General features: G+C 55.0%; 2 protein-coding genes across 27 annotated transcripts in view; one reads left to right on the top strand and one right to left on the bottom strand.

Annotated features, from left to right (window-relative positions):
• The window catches only part of FANCM (FA complementation group M), a 316,043-nt gene that overhangs the window by 247,587 nt on the left and 49,613 nt on the right, over positions 1-18,843 (bottom strand). The window lies entirely within an intron of this gene.
• MIS18BP1 (MIS18 binding protein 1) lies at positions 5,882-18,731 on the top strand. Of its 6 annotated transcripts, XM_050335711.1 has the most exons (16): positions 5,890-7,455; positions 7,665-7,778; positions 7,987-8,498; positions 9,340-9,416; positions 9,758-9,888; positions 10,829-10,919; positions 11,157-11,305; positions 11,978-12,144; positions 12,591-12,699; positions 13,336-14,194; positions 15,024-15,193; positions 15,461-15,600; positions 16,738-16,877; positions 17,206-17,290; positions 17,894-17,951; positions 18,104-18,335. In XM_050335711.1, the coding sequence occupies exons 1-16, from the start codon at positions 6,240-6,242 to the stop codon at positions 18,196-18,198; spliced, it is 4,113 nt and encodes a 1,370-aa protein (XP_050191668.1). In that variant the 5' UTR covers positions 5,890-6,239; the 3' UTR covers positions 18,199-18,335. The 6 variants fall into 6 exon arrangements, 5 of the variants coding, with proteins under 5 accessions (XP_050191667.1, XP_050191670.1, XP_050191666.1 ...); XR_007631457.1 differs by having other exon boundaries at positions 5,882-7,455; positions 17,206-17,951; positions 18,104-18,192; XM_050335709.1 differs by having other exon boundaries at positions 5,887-7,455; positions 17,894-18,731.

The raw sequence follows: 18,843 nt of genomic DNA, 5'->3' as shown, positions 1-18,843 counted from the left end.
TGCCCAAGCTCTGCCCTAGCTGGCACTTTTTTGGCTCGGGGGCTTCTTCAAATGCACAAGTTTTGATACATTCGTTCCTTCTGAGGTGGTTTCTCCTCCATGAATGGAATCGCTGCAGTGCAACCCTGCCAGGAGCAGCCAGACTGGTCCTGTAATTCAGCCCTAATTACGAGCCACGAGAATTTTGAAACTCCTTCATTACTCTTGCATAACTTCTTGCCAGATCCTGGGACAGGTTATGACACTGGGAAGCCAATTCAGCTCCCCAGGGAACGACTCTGTGTTGTGGTTTATCCTCACCCCGAATCCAACCCACAGCCCTGCACCAGCTCCTGGGAAGAAAATTCACTGTACACTCCATACTCCAGGGTGCTGCTTCCTAATAACAGGAATGATAAACCTGTCTCCCAAATAAAAATCAGACACGCTGCCCTGCTCTTAGTGGAGGGTACTCAAAGGGATCACTTACAAAATACACTCAAAATATGACAAAAGTGACAGAGACAAGTAAAAATAAATGCTTCCCAAGAAGGTAAAGGACAACAAGGATGTTTTACAAGAACAATAATGGGGAAATCATTATAATAGCTTGGATCTGTTATTGGGAAGGAATACAGTAACTTTCAGTATTAGGGAATGCATAAAATATCTGTTCTTTGTGCTTGTGAAGATGCTGGGTGGGATCTTCATTTTTGATGGTAACAACAAGATATTTTCTAGTCAACAGTGGCTGTTTAAATAAGATTATGAACCAACCCCAACCTCAGCTAATCACAGATAACTTTCAGGAAACTTTCAAGCCATTTTTGTGAGCTCCAGGATGTTTAATGTGCCCAACCAGACAGGCAGTACAAGGCAGGCTGGGAGTGCTGGGGTTTGGGTGGCAGATTAATTACCAGGACATTGCAAAACTGACTGGATTTAATAAAAACTGGACCTCAATGCCCTACAGAAACACCTTGTGCCAGAACTGCAATTAATAACCAAACTGGAAATTCTCATTCAAGCATCTGAGGACGTGCAGGGGAAGATGCTCACCACGAGGGTAAGAAATCCCTCCTGACCCCTGTGCAAGCAAAGCTTCAGAGCCCGAATTCCAAGACAAACTGGAGCAGAAGCAGCAGCACACTGGCAGGGCTCAGTGCTTCCAGCTGCTTCCAGGGACACACCAGGGAGGGAATCAGTGTGGGAATGGGCAGCACGAGACCCAGGGGTAGGAATTAGGCAGGAACACATTGACACTGAAACAGGAAGGCAGCAGCCAAGCACAGAGGGAACAGTACGGAACGCACTCCAACAGCAACAAAATGGCAATGGGAAAGATAAGGAGTTAAAGATGTATGTGGCCAGAATGCTTCTCTCGCGGCTGGGGGCCCGTGAGAGCGGGAGCAGCAGCGCTACGCCGGCTGTGTGCGGGAGGCACAGCTTTCCAGAGGCAGGGAATGCTGGCTCAGCTCACACCACGCAGCTCGCGAGCTGAGAGCACACGCTGAGGTGCCGAGTAGCGAGCGCCGTGGATAACGATGCTGTCACACGAGCGCTTCAGAACGGCTGTGCTGGCCAGCGCCCGCTCCGGAGGCCGGGAAGAGGGAAGGGAGCTCCTGCCATCTCGTGGAGACAGCGCTCTGCTCCGGATCACACAGCCCGCACGGAGCACAGGGCTCGTCCTTCCCCAGCACCCCCGGAACGCTGGGGAGCCAGCCCTTGCCCAGCACCCCCGGAACGCTGGGGAGCCAGCCCTGCCCAGCACCCCGGAACGCTGGGAGCCAGCCCTGCCCAGCACCCCGGAACGCTGGGGAGCCAGCCCTTGCCCAGCACCCCCGGAACGCTGGGGAGCCAGCCCTTGCCCAGCACCCCCGGAACGCTGGGGAGCCAGCCCTTGCCCAGCACCCCCGGAACGCTGGGGAGCCAGCCCTTGCCCAGCACCCCCGGAACGCTGGGGAGCCAGCCCTTGCCCAGCACCCCCGGGAACGCTGGGAGCCAGCCCTTGCCCAGCACCCGGAACGCTGGGGAGCCAGCCCCTGCCCAGCACCCCCGGAACGCTGGGGAGCCAGCCCTTGCCCAGCACCCCCGGAACGCTGGGGAGCCAGCCCTTGCCCAGCACCCCGAACGCTGGGAGCCAGCCCTGCCCAGCACCCCCGGAACGCTGGGAGCCAGCCCTGCCCAGCACCCCGGAACGCTGGGGAGCCAGCCCTGCCCAGCACCCCCGGAACGCTGGGGAGCCAGCCCTTGCCCAGCACCCCCGGAACGCTGGGGAGCCAGCCCTTCCCCTGGATGCGGCGGGAAATGCCCTCTCCGAGGAGCACCGGCAGTGCAGGTACCGCAGCGGCAGCGGGACGAGTGTGCCACCTGCACAGCGGGCTGAGGGCTGGCTCGGGTGGGGAAGGACTTAAAGCCACCCAGTGCCACCCCTGCCATGGGCAGGGACACCTCCCACCAGCCCAGGGTGCTCCAGCCTGGCCTTGGACACTTCCAGGGATCCAGGGGCAGCCACAGCTTCTCTGGGCAACCTGTGCCAGGACGTGTCCAAAAAACCTGTGGATGTGGCACTCGAGGCCACGGCTCAGCAGTGAACGTGGTGCTGGTGGATGGCTGGACTCGACGACCCCAGAGGTTAACACAGGCCATGGCATCCCAGCTTCCAGTCCATTATTCCACAGAGTATCTCTCCAGTCATGAATAAAGTTCAAATAAAGGGCAAACCTTGCCCAGCAAAACAAATCAGTTTCACTAAGACATTTGCATTCCCAGCAAAATGACTAAATAAGCAGGAGCAGGATGAATGCAAATGGATTCACTGCTGATACACTGACAGCAAAACTCACGCCCCAAATAATAAATCCCACAACCCAGTGCTGAAAGCACAGCCTGCAGAGCCTCCTCAGGTGTCTGCCCCGGACCTGGAGCAAATGTTAAGAAATGGTACACAAATTATAGAACCTGCTCATAAATCCAAACAAATATCCAACCTCTTGGAGGTAACAAGGATTGTCCTCCCAGCTAAGGAAGATCCCAAAGCTACCTTGGAAATCACAGGCCAAACCTCATTTAGGCATCATAAACTCTTTCTGTTTTGAGAAAGTCACCCAGCTCATTTGACCAGAAATGTGCATTATGACCTCTGTAACCAAAATCATCCCTCAGTCACAGCAGAAGGAATGGGAGCAGAGCCCAAACTGGCATCAGCAACTTGCAGCAGGGAAAGGTTGGAATAGGTTTAACAAAGACTGTTCTGCATTTCTGCATTTTAAAGCCAGTAATACACCATCCTCTACAGACCTGTATGTGTATAAATATATGAAATACAGTTTTCTTCCACCTACCCCAAACAAAGGAAGCATTAGGGGTGTGTTTTGCAGCCATGCAATTAATGGATTTAAGATCTCAAAAATGTGAAAGAAGAGTAAACTTCAGACATTTATTCTTATGCCTTTATACTTATTACACACATATATATAATTTATAGGATTGCTTCATTTACAGGACCTGTCAAAAGGGCCTCCCCAAAAAAGAAAAAAAATCTGAAATATTTCCTTGAAAAAACATGGAAAAGCACAGACCCCTCAGCCAAACAGCATGAAAGTGGTGTTTTGAGGTGGGGAGGTTTTTTCAGTTTTCCCCCACACTTGTAGTGACCTGACTGAGGTTACTGGGCTTTATGTGCTTTACACAGACTTTTTGGCTTGTATTTCTGCAGCTGCTGCCCCAATAACTTACACCAGCCAAGTCAGGAAAGGCCAGCAGCATGGATTGCATTTCCACTGGGAAATGAAGAGCGAGGAAGTGTGAAAGAGGACCTTGGAAAACCCTTTGTCGTGCAATCATGATCTGTCCCGTTTTTTCAGGGAGATTCTGATTGGCATCAGCAGTTTCCTCAAACAGAACCACCAGGATGCTCAATTTCAGGTCCTTTCTGGCAATTCCTGAGATTAACATGGATACATCCCAAATAAAACACAGGAGTTTCCTTGTAAACCCATGGCACAAGGAGCTGATAAGGCTGACAAGTCACCTGGAAGTGGGACCTGGGACCAAATTCGCCCTTTCTTGATTATTTAATTGTCTCCAGGTGTAGCTGCTCTCCCAGAGCCAGCTCTGCTGGGCACACACAGCTGATGCCCAGCCACACACCCAACAACAATCACATTAACTCTTGTGTCCTCAACGGCTTTTTCTGCTTAGTCTGGATTAGTCTTTTTTCTCTATATAATTAACCTGATCTCTTCCTTACTGGAGCAACAAAACAGCAAAAAAGCTTAAAAATGTTACAGACAAGGGGGGACTTATTTAGTCGGGCTAAAAAAAATTATAATAAGAATTCTACAGGTACCTCAGTTACACCCCCAAATCTCACACACGTGCTTGTTACTACAAAAAAGGAATTACCACTCCCTTGGCTTTCTGTGGATCCGTTTTTGCTCCTGAGAGGGAGCACTGTGGTGACTGCTGCAAGTAACTGGAGCCGAAGAAACTTCCTTTGCTTTTGCTGCTTCAGGCAGAAGCTGAGCTGATAAGTACTTAAACCATGGGAGCACTAAGTTATCATTAGAGATAATGAACCCAATGAAGCCGTGCCGGCTGTACGGAGTCCGTGGATCACAAACCACGGTCAGACACGCAACAAACAACTCACGTAAAATCCAAACGCAGCCCTTTCTTGCCATTCCGAACTGTTCCACGTTCTCCTTCCCTCTTCCCCAGTGCCTGCAGAGACCCTTCTCTTCTCTTCCCAGCCCGTGCCCCCCTCCCCTGACGCACCTACCTGTGATCCCTCACAGTGTCCCTGCGCTCCCCTCCGGCCGGGAATTCCGGGAAGGTTGAGTAGCTGCAAGCACGGCATCCCTGTCGGCTCCAGAAAACGCGGCTGCTGGGCAGCACGTGCATGTCCTGCAAGAGGCCCAAAGACTCGAATTAGTCTAAAAAGTTGCAACAGTGCCACAAAGTATCCAACGTAACTACTTTTGATTTTTTTTTCCTTTTAATGCAGCTCTTTGTAATTAACAGGCACGCACCAGAGTGATTTCTCCCCCCGAGGTGACTCTAACCCGCCTAGCGGGACTGATCTAAGGGCCAGCCCCACCTGATCCCCCTGTTAGTTAGCTCGTTAGTGCTGGGCTGCCGGGGCACCTGTGGCCCCATTGCGTGCTGTTTGTGTAGCACTGGGTACTCTTTAATGCGTTATTCACTGGGAACCACGAGCCCTTACTGCGGAATCTTCCAGCCAGGACAGGCAACAGCGCGCCCAGGCTTCCAGCGCTCTAATTAACCCCGTATTTAACAGCTATGGGCTGCATTTATCGCTCTTTCCAAAGCTCTGCACGCAGTCACGCTGGGCTCAGGCGGGGCTGCTGCTCATACAAGGTTGGTGTTTATTTATTTATTGATTGATTGATTCATTCATTCATTCATTTACGTACCTGCGGGCAGGACACGCTGTCCGCGGGCTGTCCCCCCTGCGGGGCTGTCCCTGTGTGAGGGGCGGGAGCAGCCGCTGCCCGCCCTCCTCCCTCCCTCCCTCCCGACGCGGCCGCTGCTCCAGCACAGGGGGAGGGCTCCTCCTGCACCGCCTGCGGCTCACCCGCTGCCGGGGAGCCTCGGCCAAGCCGACCGCCTGGCGCTCGGACCGCCCCTCAGAGCCCGGACCGCCCCTCCGAGCCCGGACTACCCCTCCGAGCCCGGACCGCCCCTCAGAGCCCGGACTACCCCTCCGAGCCCGGACCGCCCCTCAGAGCCCGGACCGCCCCTCAGTCCCGCCCTCCCCTGAGCCCCAACGGCCGCGCAGCCCGCCTTCAGCGCGGGCCGAACCACCGCGCCGGAACGGGGGGAGCCCCGGCATGGCCCCTTCCTGTCCCCGCCTGTTCCAATGGCGCCCGCCAGGCCGTGCTCTCCCAACACCCCTCTCGCTCTACGCCGCTCCGTGATGCGCGCGCGCGGCCGCGCTCGAATCTGAGCGCGGGGCCGCTCTGAGGGGACGGGACTGACCCGGGACCGCCGGGAGGGACCCACCGTGAGGGGACGGGACTGACCCGGGACCGCCGGGAGGGACCCACCGTGAGGGGACGGGACTGACCCGGGACCGCCGGGAGGGACCCACCGTGAGGGGGCGGGACTGACCCGGGACCGCCGGGAGGGACCCACCGTGAGGGGACGGGACTGACCCGGGACCGCCGGGAGGGACCCACCGTGAGGGGACGGGACTGACCCGGGACAGCCGGGAGGGGACCGGGAGGAGCCGGGCCATGATCGCCGCCTCCGGCCGCCGCCCCGCCCGGGGCGAGCCGCCGGTGCGCTCGGTGCAGCTGAGCAGCCTCCCCGCGGGGACGCTGACGCCGCTGAAGGAGCTGCTGCAGGCCCAGGGCGCTGTGCCGGCCGGGCGGGCCCTGCCGCCCGCGGGGCCGCGCGATGTCCCGCACGGCCGGGCCGGGCCCGCGGCAGAGCGGCCACCCAAGCGCCGCGCCCCGGAGGCGCCCGGGCAGGAGTCCCCAGCCAAGATCTTCCAGCGGATGAAGGAGCGGGCGGAGCGGCAGCGGCGCCGCGGGGGCGGCACCGACGGCATCCAGACCCGCGGCACCGGGCAGGGCCAGGGCACCGACGGCATCCTCCTGACCCCCAGCACTGGGCAGGGCCGCACCGGGCAGAGCCAGGGCACCGACGGCATCCTGACCCGCGGCACCGGGCAGGGCCGTGCCACCGATGTCATCCTGACCCCCAGCACTGGGCAGGGCCGTGCCATCGACAGGATCCTGACCCCCAGCACCGGGCAGAGCCGTGCCACCGATGTGATCCTGACCCACGGCACTGGGAACAGCCGTGCCACCGATGTGATCCTGACCCACGGCACTGGGAACAGCCGTGCCACCGATGTGATCCTGACCCACGGCACCGGGCAGAGCCGTGCCACCGACGGGATCCTGACCCGCGGCACCGGGCAGAGCCGTGCCACCGACGGGATCCTGACCCGCGGCACCGGGAACAGCCGTGCCATCGACAGGATCCTGACCCCCAGCACCGGGAGCAACCGTGCCACCGATGGGATCCTGACCCACAGCACCAGGAACAGCCGTGCCACTGATGGGATCCTGACCCACAGCACCAGGAACAGCCGTGCCACCGATGGGATCCTGACCCACAGCACCGGGAACAGCCGTGCCACCGATGGGATCCTGACCCACAGCACCAGGAACAGCCGTGCCACCAATGGGATCCTGACCCACGGCACCGGGAACAGCCGTGCCACCGATGTGATTCTGACCCCCAGCACTGGGCAGAGCCAGGGCACCGACAGGATCCTGACCCCCAGCACCAGGCAGAGCCGTGCCACTGATGTGATTCTGACCCCCAGCACCAGGCAGAGCCGTGCCACTGACAGGATCCTGACCCCCAGCATCGGGAACAGCCACCGGATCCTGACCCCCGGCACCGGGCAGGGCCGGGGCACCGCCCAGCCGGGACATGGTGAGTGCCACGGGCTCTCAGTGACTCCCAGAGAACGGTTTGTTTGCCTTCAAAACACTTGGAATAGAAGGCACAGAGCTGTAATTCTGAGTTCAGTTCACAGAACACTCAGGCATCTCGTGCTGCAGTGGCATCAACAAACCATATCCCCCCCGGGAATGTTTGTGTTCCCCGGATCAAGGAGGTTTTCTCTTGTGGTTGCTTTGCAGGGTCGGTTTTCCCGTGGGTCCCTCAGGCCCCGCCTGCTGCAGAGCCCCCTGTGCTGGAGAGCCCCCAGAAGTTCTTCCTGCGCATAAAGCAGAAACTGCAGCAGCAGCACAAAGGTACTTGGGACTGCTCTGGGAAACACTTGACAGCCTCCTGGGGTCACAGACCCAAGGAACTGGTGAGGCTGGAAAAGCCCTCTGGCTCACTGAGTCCAGCCATCCCAAGGTCACCACTGCCCCCTGTCCCAGGGCCCCCCCCAAGCCTGTTCCAGTGCTTCAGGATCACTAACTTCTTTGGTACTCCTTTTTTTTTTTTAATGTGCAGATCCAACCCCTTCAAACGCCATCCAGCAGAACATCCCTCCTTCCACAGCCGCAGAGAAGCCTTTAGTCAAGCCTGCCTGTGCTGAGCAGCCCAGGAATGAGCCTCCTGAGGAGGTGGAAACCGATAAGGAGGATGATGTGGACGTTTTCCTTGTGGAACCAATAGATGCTGATTGTGAGATGTCCCAGAGTGAAGTGATTAGTTTTCTGAATGTAAATTCCACCCCTTTGAAAAACGATAATCAGATAAAAGAAAAGAGGGGAAATGGAGGAGCAAAAGATACAGAGGTTCCTGAAGACAGAAGAGAGCTGCAGCCCAGTAAAAACCAAGCTGCTCTGGCAGTGGAAAAGACTCTGGGGAGCAATTCCCCAAAGCCCTCCCAGTGCTTCTGCAGCATTATGCTGTCTAGCCCCTCAGTCCACATTCCAAAGAAGCAGAAGGTGACAGAGAAGCCTGAGGACCCTTTGGACAAACCTCATACCGACCAACCTGCTAGCAAAGCAGACAAAGAGGTGGGAGAAATTAATCCTTTAGGGAAAGAGAGATTCCTCTGGGCTGTGTGTAGCTCACAGTTGTGGTTTTTCTTGCCAAAGGCAAGGAGTGCTCAGAAGAGAATAAACACTATTTCATTAGATTTTACTGGTAAATTTTCCCATCAAAAAGATTTCTTTTTTTACCTTACTCCAAGATGACAGATGTTCAGGGTCTGGGGTTTTTTTGTGTAAAAGAGGCCCTTTTGGTTTAGTGTGCACAAGCCACTGTGTTGGTTCCAGCTCTTGGCTGCCCACTCAAATCCAAGGAGCAAAGAGCTTTCCCAGCTGTAGGCTAGGGATGAATCCATGAATCTACCCAGCTGTTGGGGAGGTAAAAGGCTTGGCTTTCCTACAGAACATCTGGACTCCTGTTGAGTCAAGTGGGATCAGAATCTTTTCCTAGGAGAGCAGTCTGCAGCCTGGCAGTATTCCCACCATTCTGTATGGAAAACAGTGTATTTGGAAGCATGCTGCGTCCCTGGGATTCCCTGGAAACCCGGCACTAGCACACCTGCCCAAGGCTTGAGTTTCCCTTGCTCCCTGGAGAAATCTGGGATTGCAGTCCCTTCAAATTAAGCAAGTGACTTGTTTTGTTCTCCCCGCGTGGCCAAGTGTGCCTGACGGGTTTCCTGTATTACAAAAACAATTCACCTTCCTCGTGGCTTTGGTTGAGATTAGGATCAGATGCCCTTTAATAGGCAAGATTTGTAGCCAAGGAGAAGATGCTGAAAGAGATGTTGTTACTGGACCTGAGCACTGAGGAGGTGCTGGTTAGTAAACATCATTTTAAATGCTTTCTTTTCTTTTTTTTCTATAACAGAAAAGCATCTGCCTGAGCAGCTGGAGGATTAAAGTGATGGATGGCAACACGGCCATTTCCGTGGAGGGCAAACGGCAGTAAGAGCCAGTTTTGTGATTGAAGTTTAGTGTAAAACGGGGCTGCTTTGGGCAGCCCAGGGCACCCAGCACCAAGGGATGCTGTAGTTGTTAAACTGTTTAAAACAAGGAAGGGACCAATTCCTCTGTGTGGGCAAGAGGTGGCCAGACAAGGCCAGAGCTGTTCCTGTTCCAGGCCAGGAAAGGAAACAGCACAGAGCACATCCTGCCAGCACCTGCATCCCTCGGGAATGTGCATCAGTGCCACTGCCCCGTGCAATATCAGAGTGCCAGACTGAACCCCCTTCTTTTATGCAAAGAAAACTTGGTATTCCCGTTCCTGACGCTCTGTGTTTCCGCAGAGACATGAGGGGCCTGCTGTGGCACAGCAACGCCGTCACCGAGCGCGTGGCACACAACCAGGTGAGGACGGCCTCGGGCAGCCTCTACATCCTGCAGGGCAAGCTGGACTCGGCCACCATGAGGAGAGAAGGTGAGGGGCTGCTGAGGGGTCACTGCACTGCTGAGGGGTCACTGCACACTGCTGAGGGGTCACTGCACACTGCTGAGGGGTCACTGCACTGCTGAGGGTGCAGCACTGAACACTGCTGAGGGGTCACTGCACTGCTGAGGGGTCACTGCACACTGCTGAGGGGTCACTGCAGCACTGCACACTGCTGAGGGGTCACTGCAGCACTGCTGAGGGTGCAGCACTGGACACTGCTGAGGGGTCACTGCACTGCTGAGGGGTCACTGCACTGCTGAGGGGTGCAGCACTGGACACTGCTGAGGGGTCACTGCACACTGCTGAGGGGTCACTGCACACTGCTGAGGGGTCACTGCACTGCTGAGGGGTCACTGCACTGCTGAGGGGTCACTGCACACTGCTGAGGGGTCACTGGACACTGCTGAGGGGTCACTGGACACTGCTGAGGGGTCACTGCACTGCTGAGGGGTCACTGGACACTGCTGAGGGGTCACTGCACGCTGCCGCACACTGCTGAGGGGTCACTGCACTGCTGAGGGGTCACTGCACTGCTGAGGGGTCACTGCACTGCTGAGGGGTCACTGGACACTGCTGGCACTGCTGGGAGGGTCATGCACAGCACTGCTGAGGGTGCAGCACTGCACACTGCTGAGGGGTCACTGCACACTGCTGAGGGGTCACTGCACTGCTGAGGGTGCAGCTTGCTAAATACTTGTATTGGCTTTCATTTTACCATTCTGAGGAGTAGCAGCAGTAGGTCTGTGACAGTGGCTCGAGTGCTGCTGAGGCTTCCTGAAGCCTGGAGTGCATGGGCTGTGCTGGCAGGGAACTGGCTGGGTCAGTTCCTCTGATCTCTGGACTGACTATGCTTGTCCTGGATAGTTTCTCTACCCTCAGTGACTAAAAGTCTTGCTGAGCTGTTGCTGATGCCCCTCTGTCCCCCCAGGGTTTCCCTACCGCTTCATCAAGAGATTCACCTTTGGCTTTTCCAGACGGTGGAAGGAGTATGTCCAGGAGTTTCTCGAGCAAAGGAGGAGGTAATTTCTTTGGAGATTCTGTTTCATTGCAATGTTCTTTAAAGTGTTCATTGAGATTTTGCTTTTTAAGAATATTGTACCAGAGAAGTGTGAAAGGCTGCAGATGTGTGCATGAAGCCACTGCTGTGCCGTGCCACTGGGCTTCTGCCCATAGGAAGGCTTCCCTTTTACATCATTTGTTAGGGAACAGCTTTTTTAGATGCTTATTATTTCTTTTCTTAAACTCCAAATCATTAGAAAAGCACAAAAACAAACCAGTGGTGCGGATGAAGAGAGTGACTCTGTGGTGGAAGTCAATGTGTTGGAAACTGCAAAAGGCTCAAAGAAGAAACCTGGAACGAAGAACTCCACCTATGAAGTATTGCCAAGGAATGATGAAAACACTTGTGAGTGTTTGATAATCATTTCATTTGGAAAAGACAACTGGGGATGGATGAAATGGTTTGTGGAAAAGCTCCTTATGTTGGTTTTGTTTCCAAGGAATTGCTGTAAAGCCTCAACCTGTTGAGCCAGCTGGTTTTGCTGGGCCTTGGAGAGCAGTCCCAGCCTTGTGGACACTGGCAGCTTTGGGCTTTAACTCTGACCTTTCTCTGGGTTCTGTGTCCAGTGGGGCTTTGGCCAAACTCCACTGTGCTGTTTGTAGATGCTGCAATCAGATTTCCTTGCTAGCACTGTAAAAGCTCCTTTATTTTTGTCTCTCCTCCCTCCCATTTATTTGTCTCTCATCATCCGTGTTTATTTTTCGGTCCCTTTTCTCTCAACGAGGAGCTGTTCAGTGTGGCAACTTCTCTTTATCCTTGTCCCTCCCTCCACGACTTTCCCGGTGTTTATAACCTTGCAAACCAAGTGCAGATCCCCCCAGAGTGGTATAACCTGTGCAGGGGATCAGTTCAGTGCTGTGCTTTCCAATCAGAACTCTTTCAGAAGAACTCCTTGGGCTGAGTTTGACATTTGCCTGCGGTCTCCTTTAAACACCTCATCGCTTGTGAAGTGTGCAAAGCTGAATTTTCCATGCAGTGCCTGGGACAAGCCCCTTCTTTCCTGTTTTTGCCCTGCAGACACCACCCCAAGGCACAGCTCCCAGGGCAACGACTCCAGCCAGGTGTACACTCGCAGCGGGAGGCTCATCAAACCCCCCATGAACTTCTGGTGTGGGCAACGAGCCTTTGTGGATCAGAACCTTAATGTCACCGTGGAGGAAGGTGGAGTGGATTATCTGAGCATGGTAAGGTGCCTTTGCATGTTGGTACTTCAGTGTGTCTTAAATATAATGAATAAACTTGGCAAGGTGTGTAACGGAACCAGTGCAGCTCTCAGGGGTACCTGGAGGGGAAGGAAATCTTGGGAGCGTGGTAAAAACATTGTAAAACAACAGAATTGCCTTAGCTCTGTGTTATCAGGTCATTGTTGTCTGTAAAATGGGGACAATGGGGAATTGGTTCTGGAAACAGAATGGGGGTTTTGGCAAGATAATGTATCACACAGGAAGGTGGTGAGGTCCCACCTCAGATCCTGAGGCCCTTCACTGCAGGAAAGCCCTTGAGGGGCTGGAGCGTGGGCAGGGAAGGGAACGGAGCTGGGAAAGGGCTGGAGCAGCAGGAGCAGCTGGGGGGGCTCAGCCTGGAGAAAAGGAGATTAAATTAGGTTTTTTTAAATTGTATTATTTTAAAGATGATTAGTAGTGAAAAATCCCACAAAAAGACCAGTTCCATCTCTAAGAAGAATAATCCAAAGGAAGTCATGAAGACAACAGAGGAAATGCCAAAAAGCCAAAATAAAGGTAAAAACTTTTTTTCTCCTATTTTCAAGTGATTGATGGAATCAGTGGGGTTGTGGGTTGGGCGCTGGAGCAGTGGGGTGGGGTCTGTTAATGCAAAGGAATTCTTTAAGTCTTTTAATGGTCAGCTGCTGTTTCTATGAGCATTGATGTGTAGTTTGACAGCTCCAAATATAAACTGTGCTTGTAAAAGTGTTCTCTAATTGCAGAAGTGGGACACATTTCTTTCTGCACACTGAAGTGAAGGGATTAGGATTTTTTTGAGCTCACCAATCCAGTGACCTGGGGGCCTGGCTTGGCTTTTTAATGAGGATGAATTCAGAGACCTGAAATGCCTGTGCAGGCACGGAAAAAGGGTCCATTAACAGAGCTGTTAATGAAATTGGGGCAGTAGTAGAAGCCTGCAAACAGTGTGAAATGCCAAGCAGAAGTTTGTCTCCTAAAGCATCTGCAATGTCTCCTGCAGAAAGGCTCTCTGGAGCAGGACAGAGCTTTGGGAGGTGTGTGCCCATCACTGTGTTTGGTAAAGTCACGGACAGCCCTTCCCGCAGCTCTGAGTTGGTAGTGCCTGGCAGGGGTTACACGTGCCCTGTGCTGAGAGCCACGGCTCACCCTGCACCCTGGCATTGTCTCTTCCAGGGAAAAGCAAGGAGAAAGGAGCCAGCTCCAAACGGGAATTCAAGCCTGCTGGAAGGAAGGAGGCCCGGCCCTTGCTGTCGGAGGAGGAGGAGAGTGACCCTGCAACCAGGGGCACAAAACCCAAAGCCCTGCCTCCTGCCAGGGTGCCTTCCTCAAACACCAGACACAGCACCAGGATCCAAGGAATGGCAAAGGAGAAGCAAGGAGCAGATGCAGATGCTGCAGACCTGTCCATGTACGAGCAGGCTTCCAGGTACCCCCTGAGGTCAGCCAGGAAGCCTTTTTCAGACAAGCGCTTCACCGAGGAATCCTCGGACAAGGATGAGGGAGAGGCATCCAGTGATGATACCCCACTGCTGATCAGAAGGAAAAATAAATCCCTGTTAAAACCAGGGCCTCAAAACTGCAGATCTCGCCCTAACTCTGAAAGATCCCAGGATGGTGCAAACAAGGCGGGCGAGCCAAGGACAGGAAAAGCCTCCCGGAATGTGCCGGTGAGGCTGAGTGGGACGGAGTCCAGCGACAGGACTGAGCTCTCCACCGAAGGAAACACTCCTGCCAGTGGGTCCAGAGACTCCCTCCTGCCTGGGGAGGCCGTGAGGACACAGAGCAGAACCAAACCCCCCAGGCACTGGCTGGATTCCGACAGCGAGCCCGAAACCAGCACAGAGGAGCTTCTCGCGAAAGACGGGAATGCAAAAGCACCTGGTAAAAAAGCAGGGGCTGGAGCTCCCAGCACTGCCAAGTCTGCAGCAGCCAGGTGGAGACAGCCTGAGAGGGCAAAGCGGCAGAAACCTCTGGAGCTTTTTCCCAGGACGACTGATAGCTGGTCTGAGAAGGAATTGCAGAAGCTTTACAGGCAAGGGGTCACTCTGTGGTCAGAGGGAACAGTTCCCCTCGGGCACCGGCAGGGGTGGGGTGGTCTGCAGTGGGGTTTTCCAGATTCCCTCTCTTTCACCTGACTCTCAAGGTTTCTTTTACGTTTCAGTTCCCTTTTCTCCACAAGTTAACCATCAGTGAAACACAGGAGAAGCTGGGTACTTTCTACAATAGCTGGAGATGTGTGAGCCTGCAGCAGCCCCTGTCAGAGCGTGAAGGGAGAGGAGCGCTGGTTAGGCAGGATTTTGTGAATCTACTCCTCTGCTGGTTTTCAAAACCACGTAATTGATCTTGTTAAAAATAAAAACTCATTCTTATGAGTAAAATTGAAAACCACGAGAAGGTAAATGATATGGTAGAAGTACTCGTGTGTGTGATGTGGACCATGGGTCAGAGGGAGCAGGTGCTGGCCCCAAACTGGAGTGACGTGTTTAATGTCCCATGTTTATGTCAGCAGTTCAGTAAAGGAGAGAGGAGCTGCAAAAATGTGTATGTTCTAAGTGTCTGGAGAAGACACCATAGGATCCCAGACTGGTTTGGGTTGGGGGGGTCTTAAAGAGTGTCTCATCCACCCCCTGCCATGGGTAGGGATACCTTCCACTAGCCCAGGTAGCTCCAAGCCCCATCCAACCTGGCCTTGGACACTTGCAGGGATCCAGGGGCAGCCACAGCTTCTCTGGGCAACAAGAGAGAAGAGGCAGAGCCCTGATTCCCTAAATCCAGGGCTGAGTGCCCTTCCCAGGCGGGCTGGGGGCTGTCCCAGGCTGTGCCCGGGGCTGTCCCTGAGGCCCTGCTGTGCTCTCTGGCAGGGCTGTCGCGGCGCTTCCCAAGCACAGGAGCGGCTTCTGGCAGGAGGTGGCCATGGCCGTGGGGTCACGCTCTGCCCACGAGTGCCACAGCAAGTACCTGGAGCAGCAGGAGGCCAAAGGCTCCAAATCACAGGCCAAGAAGGCCAAGGCAAGACAACCTGAGCAGAAAGGTACTGGCGTCTTGATTCTGGGGCTTTGGGGGTTGTTAAGTGGTTTTAACTGAGACATGGAGGGGCTGGAGCAGCAGGAGGGGCTGAGGGAGCTGGGGGGGCTCAGCCTGGAGAAAAGGAGGCTCAGGGGGGACCTTCTGGCTCTGCAATCCCTGACAGGAGGGGGGAGCTGGGTGGGGGGTCAGGCTCTGCTCCCAGGGAACAGGGACAGGAGGAGAGGGAACGGCCTCCAGCTGTCTCTGGACAGTGACTGTTGTGATCCTGCAGATAAGAAGGAGCTGGTGATAAGTGCCAAGGTGGGGACCCTCAAACGGAAGCAGCAGATGAGGGAGTTCCTGGAGCACCTGCCCAAGGACAACCACGACGACGTGTTCACCACGACTCCCTTCCAGAGCAGGAGGGTCAAGGTACATCTGGGCAACAGCACCTGGGGGTGTTGGGGGGTGTTGTGTTTGTGCTTTCCCAGTGGGTGTGGGACCAGCCTGGTCTAGTTCCAGCAATAATGCCCTGTGGATCTGGGGCAGGAGGCTCCTTGCTGTGCTGCTGCCATCCTCTGCTGTGGTGAAGCACCCGCCACACATCCAGCCACGGCTCACTGGGAAGTCAGAACTCCCAGTCAAATCCACCACATGCTGTACCAGCAGCGTGGCACAGAGAAATCCCCAGGACTAGGGATGTCTGGGACTAGGATGACCAATTGGCTGGGAGGGCATCGATGCTTCTGTGTCCAAGGCACCCTGGTTTTACAGAGGGATTCTCCAGAGATGACTTTTAATTGAATATAATTTCAGCCAGTGGTTCCAAAGGGTTCCTTTTATTTTTCCCCCTCAAAGTCATTCTGCTTGTGCTGGGCAAAAGAGCCTGGCTCCTCCTGTAGTGTCCACTGGCACCTCCAGAGAGAAATCCTGTGTATGGGAGTCAGGAGTGGATTCCCTTTCCCTGAACCAGCCCAGCCCCTCCTTTAGTCCAGGCAAGCTCTTCCCATCTGGAATTTCCTGTGCTAATTTCTAGAGCCAAATTCTTTGCTGTGTGAACAACAGTCATCTCTTGTCTGTTCTGAACTTCCATCTGCTGGCCTTGTCCTCCTCTCCTCATGGGCTCTGTCCTGGATCCTGTCCTGTCCCTGCTCCCAGTTTCAGCTGTGCTTTGGATCTTCTGTGCTGCTCTTCCTTGAACCTTTCCCGTGCCTCTCTTTCTTCCAAACGCAAGGACCACAAGTTCCCTGAGTAACCCTCCTTCTGAGCAGCCATGGTCAGCTCTGAGCTTGGAATTCTAACCAGAGCTCTCCCTCGGTGTGTGGTGGCATCCAGACTGTCACACCAGGTGCTAGGCAGCACCGGGGCAGCGTGTGGGGCGGGGCAGGGCCGTGGTTTGGCCGCTGGGCCGTGTCCCTGGCCCTGCGCTCGGGCAGGGACCGGGTGGAGTCACTGCCATGCAGAGGAAGGGCTGGAGCGACTGTGGAGGAGAGGGGAGAGCCTGGGCTGGCTCTGGGGACAGGGACACCCCTGGCTCAGGTCCCTGATGGCTCTGGGGTGGCTTTGCAGCTGCCGACGCTCCGGGACGACGACCCTGAGGACTTTACCCTGGGGGAGCTCTCGCTCACCCCCGGCTCAGCCGTGTTCCCGCTGGCCAAAACCCCCCAGTGCGAGCACATCAGCCCGGGAATGCTGGCCCCCATCAACAGGTAGGAGCTGGGAAACCCCCAGTGCAGCACAGCAGCCCAGGAATGTGGCCCCCAGCAGCAGGTAGGAGCTCGTCTGCCAACCTTGGCCTTTGGCTCTTCCCCAGATCCCTTTGAGGGAGGCAGCTCGTGCAAGTGGGACACCAGGTCCCTCCCAGCCCCTCCTGCCGGCCCTGCTCCGGTCCCTGGGGCTGATCTAACCCGACTCTTGGGGCTGTGCCAGTTCCCTGGCCATGCCATTCCCTGGGCTGGAGCTGGGTGTGATGCCGTGGCTGCACCCAGCAGGGTGTGGGGGCTGTGGCACCACCTGAATGCTCCCTGTGGCCCGCAGGAAGGACGTGGACAGGCACGTGTTGCGGATGCAGAAGGCGGCGCAGGGCAGCAGAGGCACCTGGGACAAGGTGCACAAGAAGTCGGTAATGCTCCTTCCCTCCAGTTCTGCCCCGTGCCACCCCAGCCAGGCACAGCTGGGCCTGCAGGAGACACAGCCCTGGGATGGACAGCAGGAACCCTTCCCAGCTTCCTCCCAAATTCCTGGGTTTGGTCTCTACTGCTGTGGAGAAAAGGCCCTTTGGTTAGAAAGGAGCTGCTCATGGTCAGGATTAAAGCCACAGCTTTGGGTCAGGATTTGTAACTGCTTTGGAATTCTGTGGTCTTTATGTTCCTGTAACATTGTTCTGAACAGTGGGAAAAGAGTAACCATGGAATATCCAGAGTTGGAAGGGACCCCCAGGGATCATGGAGCTCAACTCCTGATCATGACCATAGCAATGGTCCTTTGTATCCTACTCCCTGAATTTAGGTATTGATTCCTCCACTATCCCAGTTTTTGCAGTTCCAGGCTTTTCCATGAAAAGCCACGATCCCAGGAGCAGAAATGTGCCTTGTGCCCCTGGTTCAGAGGAAGCAGTTGTGGCAGCTGAGCAGTTCAAATTTGGGGAAGATGTAGCACAGGGCTGGTGTGGCTCCATCCCAGCAGGGCCCCGAGCTGAGCCCGTGTCCTTCCCTCCCTCCCCCAGGCCGGAGCCATGCTCGGGACACCGGCTTCCCGCCGGGCCAAGGTCAGCCTGGAGAACAGTGAGTATTCCTGCTTCCTCCTCCTCCATTCCCAGCTCTTTCCCTCCTTCCACATCCCTGCCTTGCTGGGTACCCTCGATCTTGGCTGTCTGGGCCTTCTCCCCCTGCTCTTCCTCTTCGGACACGCTGATGATCCCTGTTTTCCATTGCAGACGTGGCCCAGGCCCCTGAGGTGGGGAAGCTCTTTGGAGCTCAGACACGAGACTCCTCGGAGGAGGAAGACCAGGATTCCTATTTTTCCATGTGATGAAGTCTGTGGATCTCTTGGTTCAGCACTTGGGTGCCTCGCTCTGAGTCTGCAGTTCAGCCGCCCCTCCAGGAGGGAAGGGCTGGAATTACAAGATCGATTTGGAAAATGTTCCCTGATCTGTTTTTTATGTGTTTTAACCCCATTCCCATCTTGCTGGCACTATTTGGGTTTTCCATGTGTACAAAGTGGCACTTCCTGGCCCAGCTCCTCCTCCCCTGTTTCTGCTCCTGTTGCCTTTTTCTCCTGGGAAGGAGAAATGTACTGGCAAGGTCATTTTGAGATAAAATATCTCCTGAGATATGAATGTACAATAAATTCAGGTAAGATCTGGAAAAAACTGAAACTGCTTTTTACTGCCCCCAAGGGCGAGTCTGAATTTTTACATTTCCTGAATGTAATAAACAAGGATGAGTTTATTTTACTCACGGATCCGTTGGACTTTGTGTGGCAGCAGAATCCATGACCTGTCCAGCTTCAGATGGGGCCTCAAGGCTTCATCCCCTTGGTTTTGAATCACGGACTCGGAATGGTTTGGGTTGGAAGGACCTTAAAGCCCATCCAGTGCCACCCCTGCCATGGGCAGGGACACCTTCCACCAGCCCAGGGTGCTCCAAGCCCCGTCCAACCTGGCCTTGGACACTT

This window comes from Myiozetetes cayanensis, unplaced genomic scaffold, assembly GCF_022539395.1.
Source record: "Myiozetetes cayanensis isolate MyiCay16 unplaced genomic scaffold, myiCay2020 scf6-25, whole genome shotgun sequence".
NCBI classification, from domain to species: Eukaryota; Metazoa; Chordata; class Aves; order Passeriformes; family Tyrannidae; genus Myiozetetes; species Myiozetetes cayanensis.
Note: the sequence above shows the minus strand (reverse complement) of the source record. Positions and strands in the feature narration are given on the sequence as shown.

Excerpts from the sequence above, each read along its gene's own strand:
- MIS18BP1 (XM_050335709.1), top strand. The coding sequence starts at position 6,240 with ATGATCGCCGCCTCCGGCCGCCGCCCCGCCCGGGGCGAGCCGCCGGTG. Across the intron at positions 9,417-9,757 it reads TCCGTGGAGGGCAAACGGCA|AGACATGAGGGGCCTGCTGT; the intron begins GTAAGAGCCAGT and ends GTGTTTCCGCAG. Across the intron at positions 10,920-11,156 it reads TTTCTCGAGCAAAGGAGGAG|AAAAGCACAAAAACAAACCA; the intron begins GTAATTTCTTTG and ends CCAAATCATTAG.